General features: G+C 37.4%; 1 protein-coding gene across 2 annotated transcripts in view; it reads left to right on the forward strand.

Annotated features, from left to right (window-relative positions):
• The first annotated feature begins 721 nt into the window (after positions 1-721).
• MED13 (mediator complex subunit 13) overlaps positions 722-18511 on the forward strand; it is a 97796-nt gene continuing 80006 nt past the window's right edge. The window contains exons 1-3 of one of the 2 annotated variants that reach the window (XM_061390208.1): positions 722-1578; positions 3390-3624; positions 11473-11641. In XM_061390208.1, coding sequence (XP_061246192.1) covers positions 1513-1578; positions 3390-3624; positions 11473-11641 — 470 coding nt within the window. In that variant the 5' untranslated portion in view covers positions 722-1512. The remainder of the gene's footprint in view (positions 1579-3389; positions 3625-11472; positions 11642-18511) is intronic. The other variant, XM_061390207.1, reaches the window with a different exon arrangement.

Genomic DNA, 18511 nt, shown 5'->3' on the forward strand with positions numbered 1-18511 from the left:
AGTGCGGGTTCTCGCAGAGAGATGACTCTCAGTGGGCATTTTACATACACTTGGGTCACTTACTCCTCACAATAACCACACGAGGTAATGATGACAACAGTAATAGACAACTCTCAGCAGTGTTTATCTGTGCCGGGCACTGGGCTTACCTACGTGTTTTCTTTGTATTAACTCATTTACCACAACAACCCGTGAGGGAGACAAGTCTTCCTCATTTCACAGATGAGTAAACTGGGACGCAGGTAAGTGATCTGCTCAAAGTTCGAATCCAGGCAGTGTAACTTCTAACTCCCCGGCTGTGAACCACAAGGCTATACTGTTTCATTTATGTTTCTTTCTTAATATCCCAACTTTCGAGCGGCCGAGTCTGGTCTCAGAGGATCTGACGCCCAAGCCCAGGGGTTTGTGCCGCACCCCAACGGCCTTGAGGAATAAGTGAGATTGGCTTGGAATTTTGCCGTACTTTTCTCTTCCAAAGAATTCAAACTGATTTCAACGTAATTCTCAGATTTGTGATGTGAACCCTCTGGTACTGTCAATTGCCGGGCAAGGAGAGAGAGAGGGCCAGGGCCCGGGTCATCACACACTGGCCGGGGCACCCAGCAGATGGCGCTGTCTCGGTGGCCACCAGCCGGCTGCCCCGTCCCCCGGGGCTCAGCGCCTCCGCTGAAAGCTTCCCGGCCCTCCCTCACTCCCTTCTCTCTCCCCCTCCCCACGGAGCCTGGGCCCACGTGACCTCCAGGCGGCCAATGGGCGAGCAGAGAGGGCGAGCTGGTCCCTGTGGCCGCCATTAAAGCGAAGGGAAAACCCGTGAATTCGGATTAAAGGGGGAAAAACACCGCCCGCTGGGCCCACAAAATGGGGGAGACTACGGCGTCCCGGCGGTGAGGCCGCAGGAGAGCGGACGTTAGGCCGGTCTGGCTCAGGGACGACACGAAGACACAGCCAGAGAATGGTCTGAGCCCGCAGACGCCGCCACCAACCTCCGCCACTGAGGAGACTCTGGGCTTAAGGACATCGCCGCCGCCGGGCCGGGGGCCTGGGCTTCTCTCCCGGTTCTCGCCCTTCCCGCCCCTCTGCGGGCGCCTCTCCGCCCCGGGAGCACCCTCCGGGGCTCGGGCTCTGCCCGCTCGGACTCGGTTTTAATTATTTATTCTGTAATTTATTATTTTTTCTGGTGGCAGGGGCACACATCCCCTCCGTCCCCCAAAGAGGGACGAGCGTCCGCGGGCTCCGCGGCGGCCGCAGCCCGGCCGGCGGGGCGAGCGCGGCGCGGCCCTCCCGCCTCCGGCCCTCGGCCCCGGGCGGCTGGGTGCCGGCCGGGCGGCGAGGGCTGCTCGCGGCGGCGGGGGGGTGGGTGGGGAGGGCGGGCGGCCCGGCGGCCTTCTCTTCCACCGCCCCCCCAACCACCACCCCCCCGCCCTCCCCGGTGTCTGTTTCTCTCTCTGGTCGGAGGCGGCGGTAATGGCGGATGGTGGGTTGTGGCGCCGGCGGCGGCTGCTGTGAGGGACGATGAGTTCCTCCTTCGTGCCGAACGGGGCCAGCCTGGAAGATTGTCACTGTAACCTCTTCTGCCTGGTGAGTGCCGGGCGGGGGCCGCGGCGGGCGGGCGGTGGGGGAGGGGCCGCGAGGTGCGCCCTTGGGCCGTGGGGGAGGGGGTCCGGGTCGGATCCAGATGCCCGAGTCCCCGGGCGAGGCCCGGCCCGAGCCGGCGCTGCGGGAGCCCCGCACCGGCCCGGAGCCGCCGTCCTCGCCCGCCGTCCCGGGCTGCCCTAGCAGCGTCGGCCTTTTCTCCCGTTTCCGACACTTTTCTCACCCGCAGTCCTGTCTCCCAACTTGGGCTCCTTTCCTGGCAGGACAGCGGCGTTTCCCTCTTGTCTTGCTGGCTTAACTGTTGCTTGTCTCCTTATTGACCGTGTATCCTTTTTCTGCCACTTTCTATTATTGCCCATTCTCTCACTGCCTGGCTCTGCTCCTCTTGTTTTCCCCCAGTAAACGGGACCCCGGAACTTAGCACTCCTTTAATTTTACGTGTTCTTTTTTTTTTTTTTTTTAATAAAGATGAGTCAAACTCTAGGGGGTTCGTTTGTTCCTTGGGTGACTTCAGACTCTTTAAAAAAACAGTGAATGCCATTCCGTAGTTTTTCTTTTAAACTTTGGAAACAGTTTGAGGTTTTGACAATCTCTAGCCGACTTGCTTTTATTAGAATATTAGGTTTGTGAGAGTGGAGCGAACTTATGGAAGAGATGCTGTGGTTCTGGACTAAATATTTTTATACAGAAGGCTGCTCCTCCTCTTATTGAAAAGTCAGGGGAAGCTGGCTCTACGGATGGCAGTTGTGTTGGTTGGCTCCGGTCTGAGAACATCTCAATAAAGACTTTCAAAAGTACCAACTGTTGCAAATACTCAGTCTGCAGTTGGATAGGAGCTTAGCTTCATCAATGATTTGAAGTTTCGGTAACTTTTTTTTTCATTTTCCCTGTCCTATGAGAAATATTAAGAGTGTGTGATAGGTAAGTGAATTGAGTGGGCGGAGCACAACTAGTTGGCAAGTGTAAACTGCCAGTCATGTATCAGCAGTTTCATTTTTGGCACCTTAAGCTTGCACTTTTAAGTTAGATTAAAAAATTACTGAATTTACGCTGATGATTTCTTTTACGATACTAAATTGAGATCTTTAATACCTTCCCCCTTATAAAATGTTTCTTGTAGAATATCCGTTAATCAGCATCTCTTCAGATATAGTAGACAAACAGCAGGTTTTACATTTCTGTCTTCTCCAACTCAGTCTATTTTTGGTACTTTTAGGATCGAGTTCTTTGAAGATAAGACTAGCACAAATCTGACAGTTCTTTGTGAGCAGCTATTTGACTTTTCCTTAAAGGGATATGTAAAGATTTAACAAGAATGTTTTCAATTGTAGTTGAGATTTCTTTTCGTTAGAGCTGTGACTTCTATAAACACGGAATGATGAATCTTTAAAAGTTAATTTTGTAGTAAGTTTGATACCAAGAAACAAATGTAACCAATAAGAACAGAATTTAGGACTGAGAGCAAATGTTTACTCAGTGTGCAGTATTAAAGTCTATGTTTGTATTTAACATTATTAAAGTTTTTTAATTTATCCTTGGGACACATTTATTGACTTGTATTCAGTGACATGTCAGTATTAATTTTTTCAGTGTCTTTGTTCTTCTCCTTTAATTTTTGGTTGTTGAATCATCAGAATAAGCTTTTTTTCCCCCTTTCTTTTCTGGTCAGTTTTCAGTATCCCAAGGGTATGTTGAAAAAGTGTAATGCCTTCATGAAATAGGGGACTTTAATAGTGAGGACTTTTGATTTTGAGTGAATATGCAATAATAAAAAAATCATACTTTCTTTTCCTCAGGCTGACTTGACGGGAATTAAATGGAAGAGATATGTATGGCAAGGCCCAACTTCTGCCCCTATTCTGTTTCCGGTGACAGAGGAAGACCCCATTTTGAGCAGTTTTAGTCGCTGCCTTAAGGCAGATGTACTTGGTGTTTGGCGGCGTGATCAGAGACCTGGAAGAAGAGAATTGTGGATATTTTGGTGGGGTGAAGACCCCAATTTTGCTGACCTTATTCACCATGACTTATCAGGTGAAAGCAGCTTATAATTTCTAACTTAAAGATATAGCAATGTTGTATACTTTTCCTAAAAACATTTGTATTACAAATGATTTTTTTGGTGGAATATTGTTTACTGTGAAACCAGACAAAAATTCAGCTTCATGTTTTATTACACTGCAGTTATTTTATTTTACTGAAAATTATGCATTTTATGGCAGGTTTTTTTGAGCCTTGAATAACTTTATTCTTCCACCTCCCAGCTTTCTCATGAAGTTCTGGCAGACAGCCCCAAGGAAGGCATGTTAGTAAATTAATTAAAATTAAGAAAAATGGAATTGGGGAGCATTTCCTAACAAAGTCAAAAAATACTTTTGAAACCAAGTGTAATTCATCTTTGAGTCAATTCTGCTACTATTCTCTTCTGTGTAAATACGCACACAGTTGTAGAAATATCTGGAAATATGGTAACTTTCTCATGTGCTTTTTTTTCCCCCCTAGGCACATAGTTTTTTCAGTATTTTTATTTGTGGTTGTTAGATTATTAACAAATGAAGGCATATGTTAATTTTCTTATTCTTGGAATGTGATTCTTTTATTTTAGGTACTGTTCCATCAAAGACTGTCTTTGATATGAAACAGTGCCAACTTGTTTAGCTTTTATAGTGGGACATGTGTCATAATCTGAAAAGTTAGGGAAGTGATTCTATTATGAGCAAATTGATAAGGTTACTTCTGTCTTATTTTCTTGATATTTAGGACCAAATGTTACTTTCAAAAGAGAAACTATAATTCTTCATGTAGTACTGAAGCTTGTGTTCACTTTAGAGTCCATGTTAGCTGAATCTTTGATGATAGGAATGTAAATGATTAGTTGTTTGCTGCAGTGTACCAAAGATTTCAGTAAGATGTAACATAATGATTCCTGACGAGAAAATTTGGAATTTTTAGATAACTGAAAAAGTTTTCTTACTGGAAATCAAGTACTCTGGAGTTTCTGTTATTGTCTATTTGATCTATAGAACTTATTTTATTTTTGGATGTACGTAATCCAGGTGACTATCTCAGACAAGCACTTAAGACCAGTGTTGGTGCAGGAATGTGTGTGTCACATTTTTTATCTTCAAATTAGCAAACCCTTCAGACTTAATATTTATTTTTGAGAGTGGTTGCAATTCTTTTATGAAAAGTGCTTTCCAGCTTTTCTAATAAGATCCTGCTGGAGAATCTAGCCCTTATTTTTAAGTATGTAGTGTGGTTCTAAATATATTAAATGATGAGTTTGTATATATGTATGTGTATATGATGTATGCATATACGTCAGAGTATAATATTCCTTTACAGCATCAGCAAGGTGATGCTTTGTAATTGTCATGCCAAAAACTAAGCCTGCCAGCTTCCTTTTTCTTTCATTGACTTTAGGTATGCTTGAGTTATTTTAATCTTGAAGTGATTATAAATACCACCTTACTAAAATATTTGAAGACTGTTTTAATATTATTGATCATATAGATAAACTTATGCTGACTTGGAAGTTTCAGGCTTCTTAATAAAGTTAGAACATCTGAACAGACCATTTCCCTCTCCCCACCCCCTCTCCCCCAGATTCCATGAAATACATTTCGTGGAATCAAACATAATTTAACAGTTATGTAATATTAGTATTACATTAGTAGGACTAACATTTTGAAAATTAAAAGCCTATTAAAGTTCATTGTGAACTGGCATGATGTATATTAAAATACTATGTGGGTAGTTTCTTTTTCTGTTTTAAATAGGTTTTCTCCTGAAAATTCACGGCTATTAAATTTTTTTTCTCTAGTTTGCTTGTAAGCATAATTATTTAAAATAGTGCTGCCTATACTTTAAAATATTTATTTGAACGTAATGAAAGTAATTTTGGAAGTTTAGGCTTTACTTGTCAGATTTTGCTGAATGCCAATTAACTTAAGAATTTATCAGTGAAAGCAATTAAAATAGTAAACCTAAATATAGTAATGGTTATATGTAATCATATTTTCTGTTCCAAAGTCTGTCTGGTACTATCTTAAACAGTTTGTGTAGCCAATGGTATTTTTATAATGTTTTAGCTTTTTTTTTTTAACCTGTCATTTACTTTAGAATGTTTTTACTTAAATCAGACATATCTTAAAGAATAATAAGGTCTTTTCAGATGGAGTATATTTGTCTCGCCCTTTTCTTTGCTCCAGGGACACCGTCTGCCTCCCTTTTGGGGTAATTAGTCTGCCGCTGTCTCTCGAGCTAACCCCTTTTTCATTTCTTCCCATCTGTGGCACTCCATCCCCTTCTTTTAAGCTCCCCTGAGAAGAGAGCAGCTGGACAGTAGGGGTGGCATCAGCTGCTGGAGGCAGTCCTGAGTTCCAAGTGGAGGTGTGGTAGCAAGGAGAGGGGAACCGGAAGGACCCAGGTGGTAACTAATAGGCTGGTTAATTTAGCTTGAGTGTGCTCTTTGCAGGCAGTGTCTTTCTGTTTGGTTCAGCAGCTACCACATCTTGTTACTGAAATATTTGTGATTGTGGCAGTAACTCTGCCATTCTTGGTGAGAGAAGGCAGAAGCCATTCCTTTTTGCAGATGAGAATTGTCAGTTTTTCATATTAAGTCAGTAATAAAAGTGCAAAATTGCCTTTGCTTCACCCCCTTCATTTCATTTGTGTCATTCATAGTGCATTTTTTTTTAAGTAACTTTTTGTTTTAAAATAGGTGTAGATTTCCATAAATTTAACAGAGACAGCATAGAGTTCTGAGCTACCCTCACCTAGTTTCTGGTATTGCTAACACTTTCCATCAAATGGTGCATTGTCCACAGCTAATGAAGCAATACTGATACATTGGTTATTACCTACAATCGATAGTTTCTTTGGTTATCCTTTATTTTTATTTAATGCCCTTTTTTATCCTATGATCTCATCAAGGATACTGTATTACATTTAGTTGTCATGTTTCCTTTGACTGTTCTAGACTCTGACAGTTTCTCAGACTTGCTTTATTTTTAATGATCTTTATAGTTCTGAAGAGTCTAGTCAGGTTCCATAGTGCATTTTTAATTTCTGCCTGCCTCTTACATGTAGCACATGTTTGGGTTACCTTCAAGTTTTGCTAATGTGTAGAAATAGAATATAAACTTGTTTTATTGCTAATTGGTAAAAGTCTTTTATAGCAAGCCAAATCTGATTCGATACTTTAACCCTCAGTTCGAAGTTTATTGTTGTCACTATTGGCTTTTAGTTTTTCCCTTGAAACAAAAATAAAAACAACTACCCCCTCTCTGAGGTTTGCATCTTAAAAAAAATTATAGTAGCTAGAATGTGATGAGACTCTGAGAAAACTGATACCCTGAGAATTGAAAAAACAGAATCAGTCAGGGCTAAAAATATATCTTTCCTGGCTCCTGTGGTATTTATGCAGGATTTTAGTGACATATCCAAATACTTTTATTGTAACAATTTCATCGTAAATACTGTCAAATAGGTCATTGTTTAGTCTTAGAATTTAATTTTGGATGCTTTTACTGAAGGATATTAATTACAGTGGAATTTAACCTTAAGTGACAGCTTTAACAAGATTGACAAATAGATAAATAGCAGCCAAGTATAGCAGTCTAGTGTTAGTCAACTAAGAATTTATTTTATGCCCCAGGTAGCCTGAAGAGAGTTAATTCATTTCTGTCTTCTGTTACATAATTTACTTGTGATCCAACCTTTTATGTTTGCTCGTCTTCTAGGGACAGCATTGCCATGCTTTTCTGTGTACTATCAAGCAAGAAAAGTGTATTTTTTGGATTTTCAAATCAAAGATAAACATAAGAGGCTGCTTTAAAACCAGTTTTTCAGGTTTTGCTGATCAATAATGCTGCGAATTTAAGGCTCTCAGCAATTTGCTGAAAGAGCAGCTTATGAATGGGCAATTATTAGTCAAGACAGGTGCTAAACTAGACACTTAAACATTTCTCTATTCTTTCAAGAAATACATAGTATTTTCAACAATGATCGATTTTGACCCATTTATTATTTTTTAGTATATGCTGCATTTTAATAGCCTGGCAGACTTACTTAGGTAGATTCCTTTTTTACTGGCTTACCACTATGAGGATATTTAACAATGTCAGTTTTGAGAAAACAGTACAAATGCTTAGGTATATTAAAAATTTTTTTTGTTTTTATTTTTCCCCCTACTCATAGAGAATTATTTTGATGACCTATCACATCGTTTTGTATCACTATAATCTGTATCCTCAAAAAATTATGGAAATCAAATTTAGCATTTGAACTTACTCATTGTTCAAATATTTTGTAAAAATTTTTCAAGTAACAATAACGGTTAAGAGTTCTAATCCTAAGGCTAACAGAAAAGTACTAAAAACACAGAATTGAAACTGTTTTCTCTGGGGATACAGATAGAAGATGAGGGAAACATTTATTTAAATACATTAAGCAGACTTTTTCCGTTAGGCTGTGGTTAATTAAGTTCAAAAAAGTTAGGTAAAGATTTGCCCGTGTGTCCCCCTCCCACCCTTTGCTGTCATGCTGGTGTTGAGACACAGGGCTTATTTTAATTAATGTAAGGGGTGTGTGCCGCTATGTCTTTGGTGGCTTGGTTGTACCACTTTGTTTTTTATATCTATGAATACAAGATGTGGAGAAGTACTTTTAGTATGGTTACTATAATATCAAGATAGAAGCTTGGCTTAGTAGGCTTCTTTCTGAGTGACACTCCCCCTGCCCCTCCAAAAAAAAACCTTCCGACTTTTCATTGAATGTTATTAGGAATTATTCTTATTTCCTCAGCAATGAAAAATCAAATTGTTATTTAGTGTGATGGTTGCTTAGTTATCTACCATATAGGTGAAGATGTGCTTAAGAGATTTGTTGGCCTTAGAAAATCCTAACAGGTGATCAGATCTTTGTTTTATGCATAACTCCCATTTAGTGTTAATGAGCATTGTGGGCATTTGAGGGTTTAATGTAAAATGAGGGTTAAGTTCACCTGAGTTGTTCTAGACAGAGAATTAGAGCAATGAGAGAGAAATGCTTGAATATTAATACTGATTAATTTTCTAAACTATATTTAGTTTTCTTAAACTATTAACTACATACAGGTTTAACTGAAATAGATTTCTTAAAATACAATCTTAATATGTAAAAATTAATAAAATTATTGTATTGCAGTTTTTACTATTTTAAAGATTTTTAACTTTTGGGTAAGAAGGTGAATTCAATCTCAAGTTTTAAGTGAATAATTTTCTGATATTTGAAGTTTATAGTGACTGTAGATGTTTGAAATGTAATGGTATCTGTGTTTTGGTTCTTTGTTGCTTAAAACTTAGAAGTAGTTTGAGAAAAGATTTTGGTAGGGGCTTCTTGTGTATGACATGTTAACTCCATTGCATTTCCTTAGAAGGTAAGGATTTTTGAGGTAAAAGGCTATAAAAAGTATACTAGGTAGTTTATAAAGAAGTGAAGAATTCCAGCATAATTCTTTTGGAATTAAGAATATGTGTACTTTTAGTAATCATAGATCACATAATTTTAGATAAAACTTTTAATGTAACTTTCATTTTGAAATGATAGAAACTGATTAGACTAAAAACAGATTGAGAAAGTTTTGATTTTTTTTTCCTCTCAAAATTCGGATATGCTTGTGATCTAGATTTTTTAAATAAAGTGAAGCCACTGTGTGCCACTTCCCTTTTCTTCTAGCCTCCTGTTTCCTTTAATAAAGTGAAACTTGGGAAATTTTGGCTTTAATTGGAAGTAGATAAGGATGTCTATAATACAGTAGAATATGAAGAACTTATTCTGTTTATTAATGATTTAAAAATTATTTCAACTCTCAAATATGGTCATTTTCTAAAGCTTTTCTCATTTTTAAAAAGCTTATCTTTCGGAAAAAAGTTGATTTGAAAGATTTTTACTGTAATTTAGGAAACGAACAACATAAAATCAACGTTAACTTTTGTAGTAGCACAAATTTCTAGTGAAGTTAAAGTCCACTGTCATTGTGCTATTGTGCTTTTGAGTTAATGTTTATTCTGCTCGTTTGTTGTACAAGTTATGAATGTTTGCCATCTGTCACTCTTAATAGGTGTCTCTGCTTTTATTCTAAAGCATCATGGTTTATTATTTTTCTCTTGGGATAGTTGTGCATTTTTAGTGTTGAATTAGGAAAGATTTTTTCTTTTACTTAAATTGAAAGAAGGTCCATACTTTAAAAATGTTTTATAAAGTTAAATAGACTATAGGAGTATGCCACACTATTTTATATTTGAAATAGCAAATTAAAATATTCCAAAAGTTAAAATGTTGATGGCAGTAGCTCCTATTTATAGTAGGATTCCTTGGATGCTTTATTATAGGTATAGATGGATAGAGAGTAAAAAGCTTTTTTTCTGAACCACATCCATACTTATCTCAAAATGACTATGTTGTTGTTTTTTTTTTTTTATAACTTCACTTGGAGTGGTTAATAGATTTGCTGGCAAAATTGAGGCTATGTAGTTAGCAAAGGTTGCAAAAACCAAGATCATGGCATCCAGTCCCATTACTTCATGAGAAATAGAAGGGGAAAAAGTAGAAGCAGTGACAGGTCTTATTTTCTTGGGCTTCAGAATCACTGTGAATGGTGACTGCAGCCATGAAATTAAAAGACGCTTGCTCCTTGGAAGAAAAGATGTGGCAAACCTAGACAGTGTATTAAAAAGCAAAGACATCACTTTGCCGACAAAGGTCTGTATAGTCAAAGACACGGTTTTCCAGTATTCATGTACAAATGTGAAAGTCGGACCATAAGGAAGACTGAACACCGAAGAAATAAGTGTTTTTGAATTGTGGTGCTGGAGAAGACTCTTGAGAATCCCTTGGACATCAAGATCAAGCCAGTCAATCCAATCAACCCTGAAAATTCATTGGAGGGATTGATGCTGAAGCTAGAGCTCCAATACTTAGGTCATCTGATGTGAAGAGCCGACTCATTGGAGAAGACCCTGATGCTGGGGAAGATTGAAGGCAAAAGGAGAAGGGGGCGGCAGAGGATAAGATGGGTTGGATGGCTTCACTGACTCAATGTACATGAATTTGAGCAAACTCCAGGAGATGATGAGAAGGACAGGAAAGCCTGGCATGCTGCAGTCCATGGAGTCACAAAGAGTTGGACACGACTTGGCGACTAAACTACCAACATAACTATATCAGAAGTGCCATTTAAAATTTGTCTTTAAATTTTTCAATTTCTCCCCCATGTAGAGAATCTTATACTAAATAGTAAGCATGGGAATCATTTGGTTGAAATGAGACCTAAGGTGGCTGATAATGCACTACTTGTTAGGCTCTGTGCCAGAAACTTCCTTTTTATCCATCACTTATTTTTATAGTTGAGTCATGGATTAGAATGCTGATGGACGTAAGATGTTTTGAGTTTAATTATTAACTGTCTAGTTTTTTTTTTTTTTGGCAGGGTGAATGACTGGAAGAGTTAGGACAAAGTAACTAACAAGTGAGTCAACTTAGAAATTGGCACTTTAGGTATAGAGTGTGTGGTATTTCCCTTGGTTATGCAAATGTCCTATTCATTTATACAGAAACCAAATCAGTATGTTTGTGATATATCATTGTCTTTATGTGGTGGGAAAATAATTTTCAGGTAATTTAATAGAGTACATGGCACTTTGGCCTTTTATTCTCTATGGATTAGCTTTGAAACCTGATGTTTTAGTGTCTAGAGAGATAGCAAAGTGGTCGTAGTTCAATATTCTGAGGTGAAGTAGGGTTTATGAATTTAGGGATTAAACTGTAATACGTTCAGTTTAGCTCTGAGTAGATATAGTGCCTCTATGTTACTTTTTGTTTCTTTCATTTCTTTTATAGAAGAGGAAGATGGAGTGTGGGAGAATGGACTTTCCTATGAATGCCGAACTTTGCTTTTCAAAGCAGTTCACAATCTGTTGGAACGGTGTTTAATGAACCGGAACTTTGTACGTATTGGCAAGTGGTTTGTGAAGCCTTATGAAAAAGACGAAAAACCTATAAATAAAAGGTAAGCTATCTTTAAACTCTTACTTGATATTTCTTTAGGCTTGTTAATATTAATGACTTTATAGAATGTGTGATAAAACTAATATCTCACAGACATTCAGAAGGTTACCTTTGGCAAAGTCCTATAAGTATTCAGTTTTCTTTGATTCCTTCATTCTTTCTTTTACACATTTTAAGAATTTTCTTGTAGTACAGATAGGTTGGTGTCAGTACAGTGGCTTAAGTTTTGATTTGGGATAATAGAAAAAATGTGAGATGAAAGCAGAGACTTACGCATTAAAGTATATATATTTTTTAGTACTAGTGGAAATACATTCATGGTACTCTGTTAAAATTAAGTAGTATTAATAGTTTTTTTAGATGGTGATCTGTAGTCATGTTTGGGTTGAGGTAATCCTCATTCTCAGCATCTTTTCGCTTTAATTAAAGTTATTTAAATTTGTATGTTTCTATGTAGGACATGTTTACTTTTGGGGTGCTTATGATTTTCTTCAGCTTTAAATTAAGCAAATTCATGATGCTAATGTGTAGGATAGTTGCAGATGGAGGCACAGAAGACTTTTAAGACATATTCAGGTAAAAGCTTTAGGTTACTACAGTTCTCTGGTTTAAATAATATAAGGCGTAATCTGTTAGAAGATTTAGTCGCAAGCAGTTGTTGAATTAGTGAGACTTCGAGAGAAATTAAACAGTGGTGTGTAAGATGGGATATGGGAAAAGAAAAAAATGAAGGAAATTTATTCGTTTTCCCTAAAAGATGTGATGGTTGTAATCATTGTTGAGATGTCATTTTATGTCAGGTGCACATCTTTTTTCATGCACACACACAATTTTTTGTAAACTTCCCTTTCTAGTTTCATTATAATCGATGAGTAGGTAAGACATATCAAGGCTTTCATTTTTTCTCTCTGAAAATTAAAACAAACCTTTATTGTCAAAAGAATAATTGTACAAGGTAGGAGTGCATTCAGTTGCAAATGACAAAAAAGTCCTAACTAGCTTATGTAGGAATTGATTTTTCTTAATAGTCTGGAGGAAGATATGTTCAATGATATCATCAAAACTTAGGTTCCCTGGAGTTTTCTGCTCTTTTATCTCTAGCCTTTGGCTTTTATCTTCATGGTTCCAGTAAATGTTGCATCTCCAGACTTCACTCATGGTGGATTCCAGGTAGGAAGAGGAAGGGAAGGAGGAGATGAGAAGGGGTGACCATTGGATCAGAAATTAGATTCTTTTCTGGAACTCTTAGCTGACATATCATTGGCTATCTTGAGATAAATACTCTGTATATGGGAACATTGCCACTCTGAGCAAAATAAACCTTGGTTAGTAAGAGGAAATGGAGAATAGATAGTAGGTAGTCAGTTTGAAGAATTCAAGCTGATTACCAAGAATTAAAAAGAGAACCTGTAATCCTGAGCCCCAACTACTAGATGTGCTCCTCAGAGGCAATCCCTTTAAATTCTTCTAAATTAACTTTAATTTACCCGTTTAAAAACTTACAAGCAAATGCTAATTATTGAGCTTTCTGTTATTTCAGTTATTCAAGATTTAATCTTCTATTAATAATTTAGCTATCTTACCGTCCCCTCCACCCCAGCCATCTCCCAACTCCCATCCCTACCACGTGGACATTGGCATGCTGAGATACTCTGTTCTCCTGTCCTTTCTTTTTTTTCCCTTATCTTACCAATATAGTTATGAGATTTGGTAAAAAAAAAAAAAAAAGTACCTATTGTTTCTATTATTATAATTTTATACATATTTAGTGAGTCATACAGCATGTAGGATTACATTCCATTTCCTCTATATAATTTTGTTTTTCCCAGTGTTAATGTGATTACCTCTTTTTTCCCTTAATTACCTATGTCAAGGGTTGGTAAACTACCTCCTCACAGGGAAGATATAGCCTGCCCCCTGTTTTTGTAAATTTCATTGTAACACAGCCTTGTTCCTTCATTTTTGGATTACTTTATGCCTGCTTTCACACTCCAGCAGAGTTGAATAGTTGTGATAAGAGACTGATGATCCCACAATGCCTAAAATATTTCTCTGGCTTTTTACAGATAGTTTGCTGATCCCCAACCTGTATACTTACTGGTAATTCGCCCCTAGGCCATCTACAGGAAGTATAAGTCTCCCCTTTACCTTTAAGGAGTTTGTGTAATCTTTTAATTTCTTCTCACTCTCTCTCAGTATCCCTATTTGAACCCTTCATTGTTCGGTTCTGTTTTGGACTTGTTGTTTTATTAGGCCTGTTTCATAGTAGTCATCTTGGGAATTTGCTTTGCCTTTTTGTCTGTGTTGGGTCACTTATTTCCTGGATTTCATGTTTTGTTTTTTTGTCTTACTGTTTTGGTAATGCCCATCTACCTGTAGTTTCCTGAGAAGAGAATACATAAGAAGTAATATTTTTGAGATCCTGGATGTCTGAATTATCTCTTTTTCTACTCTTAAGACTTCTGGGCACTAAAATGCTGATTGGAAGTTCTGTATGTGTAAATAGCTATGAAGCAAGCTGCAGGCTTTAGTAAGGTGATTGGACTGGGACTTGGCCATTTTTATTTAGAACTGTGCTGTTATAGTAGCCACCAGTCAATTGTAGCTATTTAAATTTCAGTAAATTGAAAAAATAAAAATTCAGTTCCTCAGTTGTCTAAACCACATTTAGAATACTCTTACGAGTGCTGGTTATTGTATTGCATAAGTTCTTTTGGATGATATTGCTTACACCAGAGCCTTTACACTTAAAATAATGCCTTAGCATCACTAAAGAAATCAGTTAAGGGTGTTTTTATTTTTGTTTTTTTCGGAGGGGTTGGGCAGTAACTGAAAGACTACTTTAAACTTCACTCGTAAAGCTTTGTCTTCTTTCATACACCTGTGGCTTTTACACAGTCCCTTCAACTCCATCTTATTTAAATAGAAGCACCACAAGATTTAGGGTGGCTTATTAAGTAGCCGTTTTGTATAGCTTTGGGATATCCTTTGGTTGGGTTCCTCAATACCTTTGAAAACTTAACTTCTACGGAAGCTATTATGTTTTCTCAGGACTCAATTCTTTTCTTCTTGTTTTCTAAGATGGCACTGTCTAATAGAAATACAATATGAGTCACATATGTATTTTAAAATCTTGCAGTAGGCACATTAAAGAAAGTTTTTTAAAAAGTGAAATTGATTTTCATATATTTAACCCAATATATCTAAAATATTTCAGTATGTAATTGCATATGCAAATGATATTAATGAGGTAGTTTACTTTTTTAAAACTAGGTCTTTGAAATCTAATATGCATTTCATTCTTTAGAGTACATCTCAATGGGATCTGTCCACATTTACAAGTGCTTGATAGTCATGTGTATATTGGTTTGCATCAGTGGTGATGAACCCTCTTGGAATTGTATACTAAATTGGGATTGTACTTGAGACTCAAAAATAGGGGAACTTCCAACTTCTGTCAAGATGTCCTTTATTTGCTAAGTTGGGCCTGGTTACTGTCTTATTTTTCCTCCTCTTAGCTTAGTCTATCATTAATGTCCATCATCAAGATTATTCTGAAGTCCTCAGTGATGATATAATAGTACTTAAGACCTAATGAAATCTCTCTGTGATGTTTGAGTCATTAGGATTTGCATGGTCAGTTTTCCCCATTCTCATGCTTTCTAGAAACATTTTTGAGAAAAATTCAGGGCTAGGAAAGACTTTTTTCTCTCTTTTTTCCTTCCCATTAAGCTTTTCTTACTGTCGTTTCTTACTGTGATTCTTAGAGATTCATACAAATCTGTCCTTTTGAACTGTTGGTTTTAGATTTGAATGATAATAGAGAAATTTTGTTTTTCTGAAGGGAATGAGATACCTTTGCATAAGCATAACTGACCAGGCCGTGTTTGAAATTAGGGCTTAATAGGTGTTAAATCAGTTTTCAAAACAGACCTGTTAGTCCAGTTTTACAGTTGTTAAATCTGAAGAATAGGGAGGTTAAGGAACTTCTTGGAATTCATTCATCTTGCAGGTATTGGAGCTGGATTATAGGGCATGAAAAAATATGAGACAGAGTGTGCCCTGTAGATCGCTGTATCTCCTGTACCTACGTGTTATTATTTTATTTATTTTTTATTATTTAAAAAAATCTTTTAGCTGTGTCACACAACCTTGTGGGATCTTAGTTCCCTGACCAGAGATTGAACCCACATCACATGATCTGCATTAGCCCACCAGGGAGGTCTTAACCTACATCTTTTTAAAGTTATAGAAAATAGTAAAACAGAAGACTTAAAAATATTAGGGAGATGCTATATTCGCTGAGCACTTGAAGTTGTAAACCAAAATAATGTCATTGCTTTCTGAATATTCTTTACTATATAATGTAAGTAATGTGTTCACTAAGTGAGCTGAAGTATATAAAATTTACAGATAAAGGTGTTATATTTTGGATTTTAATATACATCTATTGTTCATTGAGATATGTATGGTAAGGATATTTGATATTGAAATTGTACCTATAAATTTAAGGAATTTAAAGAATCACTTTGAGGGCTACAGAAGTATAGATTAATGCAGTGGTCTGGTCCAAACTTGTCTGGATATGGAATCACCTTGAGAGAATAAAAACATAATCTGTGTATTAACCTGAGAATGTGGTGTAGGGTTTGGAATTTATAAAAGATCTCTGTGATTCTAATGAAAGATAGGTTTGAAAACTATTTAATCAATGAAATAAAAATCTTGAATTAGGATGACTAGGATTCTTTTTTTGTGTGTGTGGTATAATATAAACAACACAAGTTACCATTTTAGCCATTTTTTAAGTGTATGGTACAGTAACATTAATTACATTCATAGTGTTGTGCAGCCATCACACTATCTCCAGAAATTTTTCATCATTCCAGGCTGAAAATTTGCCCATTGATTAATGACTCCCTATTTCTCCCCCTCACAGCCCCAGGTAACTACCATTCTACTTTTTGTCTCTATGAATTTGACTGTTCTAGATACCTTACATAAGTGAAATCAAAAGGTATTTGTCCTTTAGTGTCTGGCTTATTTCACTTAGCACCATGTTCTCAAGGTTCTTATCCAAGTTGTAGCATGCACTTTCATTTCTCTTTAGAAAAATATTTACATATTTCTTTATTTGACTGTTCTGGGTCTTAGTTGCAGCATTCGGGATCTTTAGTTGCAGCATGCGGCTTGTTGGATCTAGTTCCTAAACCAGGGATTGAACCTAGGCCCTGAATTGGGAGTGTGGAGTCAGCCACTGGACCATCAGGGAAGTCCCCATTTCTTTTTAAGATTGAGTAATTTTCCATTGTATTTTTATACCACATCTTGTTTATCTACTCATCTGTCAGTTGACATTTGGGTTGTTTCTACTTTTTGTCTATTGTGAATAATGCTGCTATAAATATTAGTATACAAATATCTATTCAAGTCCTTGCTTTCAGTTCTTTTGGAAACATACAAGAAGTAGATTTGCTAGGGCATACAGTAATTCTATTTTAATTTATTTTTTGAGGAATCGCTAAAGTCTTTTCCACTGTGGCTGCCCCATTTTATATTCCAGCGAGCAGTGTAGGAGGATTGCAGTTTCTACACATCTTCACCAACACTTCATTTTTTAAAAAATAGCAGCCATCCTTATGGATGTGAAGTAGTTATCTCATTGTCATTTTAATTTGCATTTTCTAAATGACTAGTGATGTTGAGCATCTTTTCACCTGTTGGGTAGCTGTGTATCTTCTTAAATGTCTGTTAAAATCCTTTGCCCATTTTTAATTGATTGTTAGGATGACTAGAACTTTAACTCAACACTCCCTTTAAATAGGTTTATGATTTTGAGACAAGTCAGTTAACTTCTTTGTGTCTTGAATTCCCTACCAGCAAAATGGGATATCATCTTTCTGTACCTGCCTAACAGAAGTGCTAAGAATACAGCACTTCCTAAAGCAGTATACTTACCTATTACAGTATTAGAACAGCTGACTTTAATCTATAAGCATATTTTCAATTTATGTCTTAGAAATAAATAATCTTTTGTTTAATTTCAGTACTTAACATTTTTCTACAACAGATTATCTGTCCAGGTTTCATCTGTAAAATTATGCCTTATTCTTAACTTTTTGCTTTGGTTGTTATAGTAAAAGCTCCTGGAGAGCAGTTTTATTCTCCATAATACTTTATGGTACTTAACAGTGCCTTGGATTCTTATTGTAGTTGCACATATTTGTTTTAACTCCACTTTTCTAAGTGCTGAGTACTAAAAATGAAGTGGTGTTGTAAAATGATCACTCTCCTCAAAAGACAAGCCATTGCGAATTTAGTATGGTGGTATTACCTAACATTCACTTTGGCCTATAATACTTTCTGACTAGATTACCTTTAATATAGGTATACCTTGGAGATAATTGCTTCCCTGGTAGCTCAGCTGGTAAAGAACCTGCCTGCAAAGCAGGAGACCCTGGTTCCATTCCTGGATTGGGAAGATGAAGATCTCTGGAGAAGGAATAGGCTACCCACTCCACTATTGCTAGGCTTCCCTGGTGGCTCAGATGGCAAAGAATCCTGGGTTGATCCTTGGATTGGGAAGATCCCCTGGAGGAGGGCATGGCAACCCATGCCAGTATTCTTGCCTGGAGAATCCCCATGGACAGAGGAGCCTGGTAGGGGTCCATGGGGTCGCCAAGAGTCGGACACGACTAAGCTCAGCACAGCACATAAACCTTAGAGTCATTTTGTCAGTATCTGCAAAATAACTGCTCAATTTTTATTGTGATTGTGTTGAATCTTATTATTCTATAGCACCACAGTAAAGCACACATCATAATAAATTGGGTCACAGGGAATTATTTGGTTTCCAGTGCGTATAAAAGTT

The sequence above is a fragment of the Bos javanicus genome, chromosome 19 (genome assembly GCF_032452875.1).
Source record: "Bos javanicus breed banteng chromosome 19, ARS-OSU_banteng_1.0, whole genome shotgun sequence".
Lineage (NCBI taxonomy): Eukaryota > Metazoa > Chordata > Mammalia > Artiodactyla > Bovidae > Bos > Bos javanicus.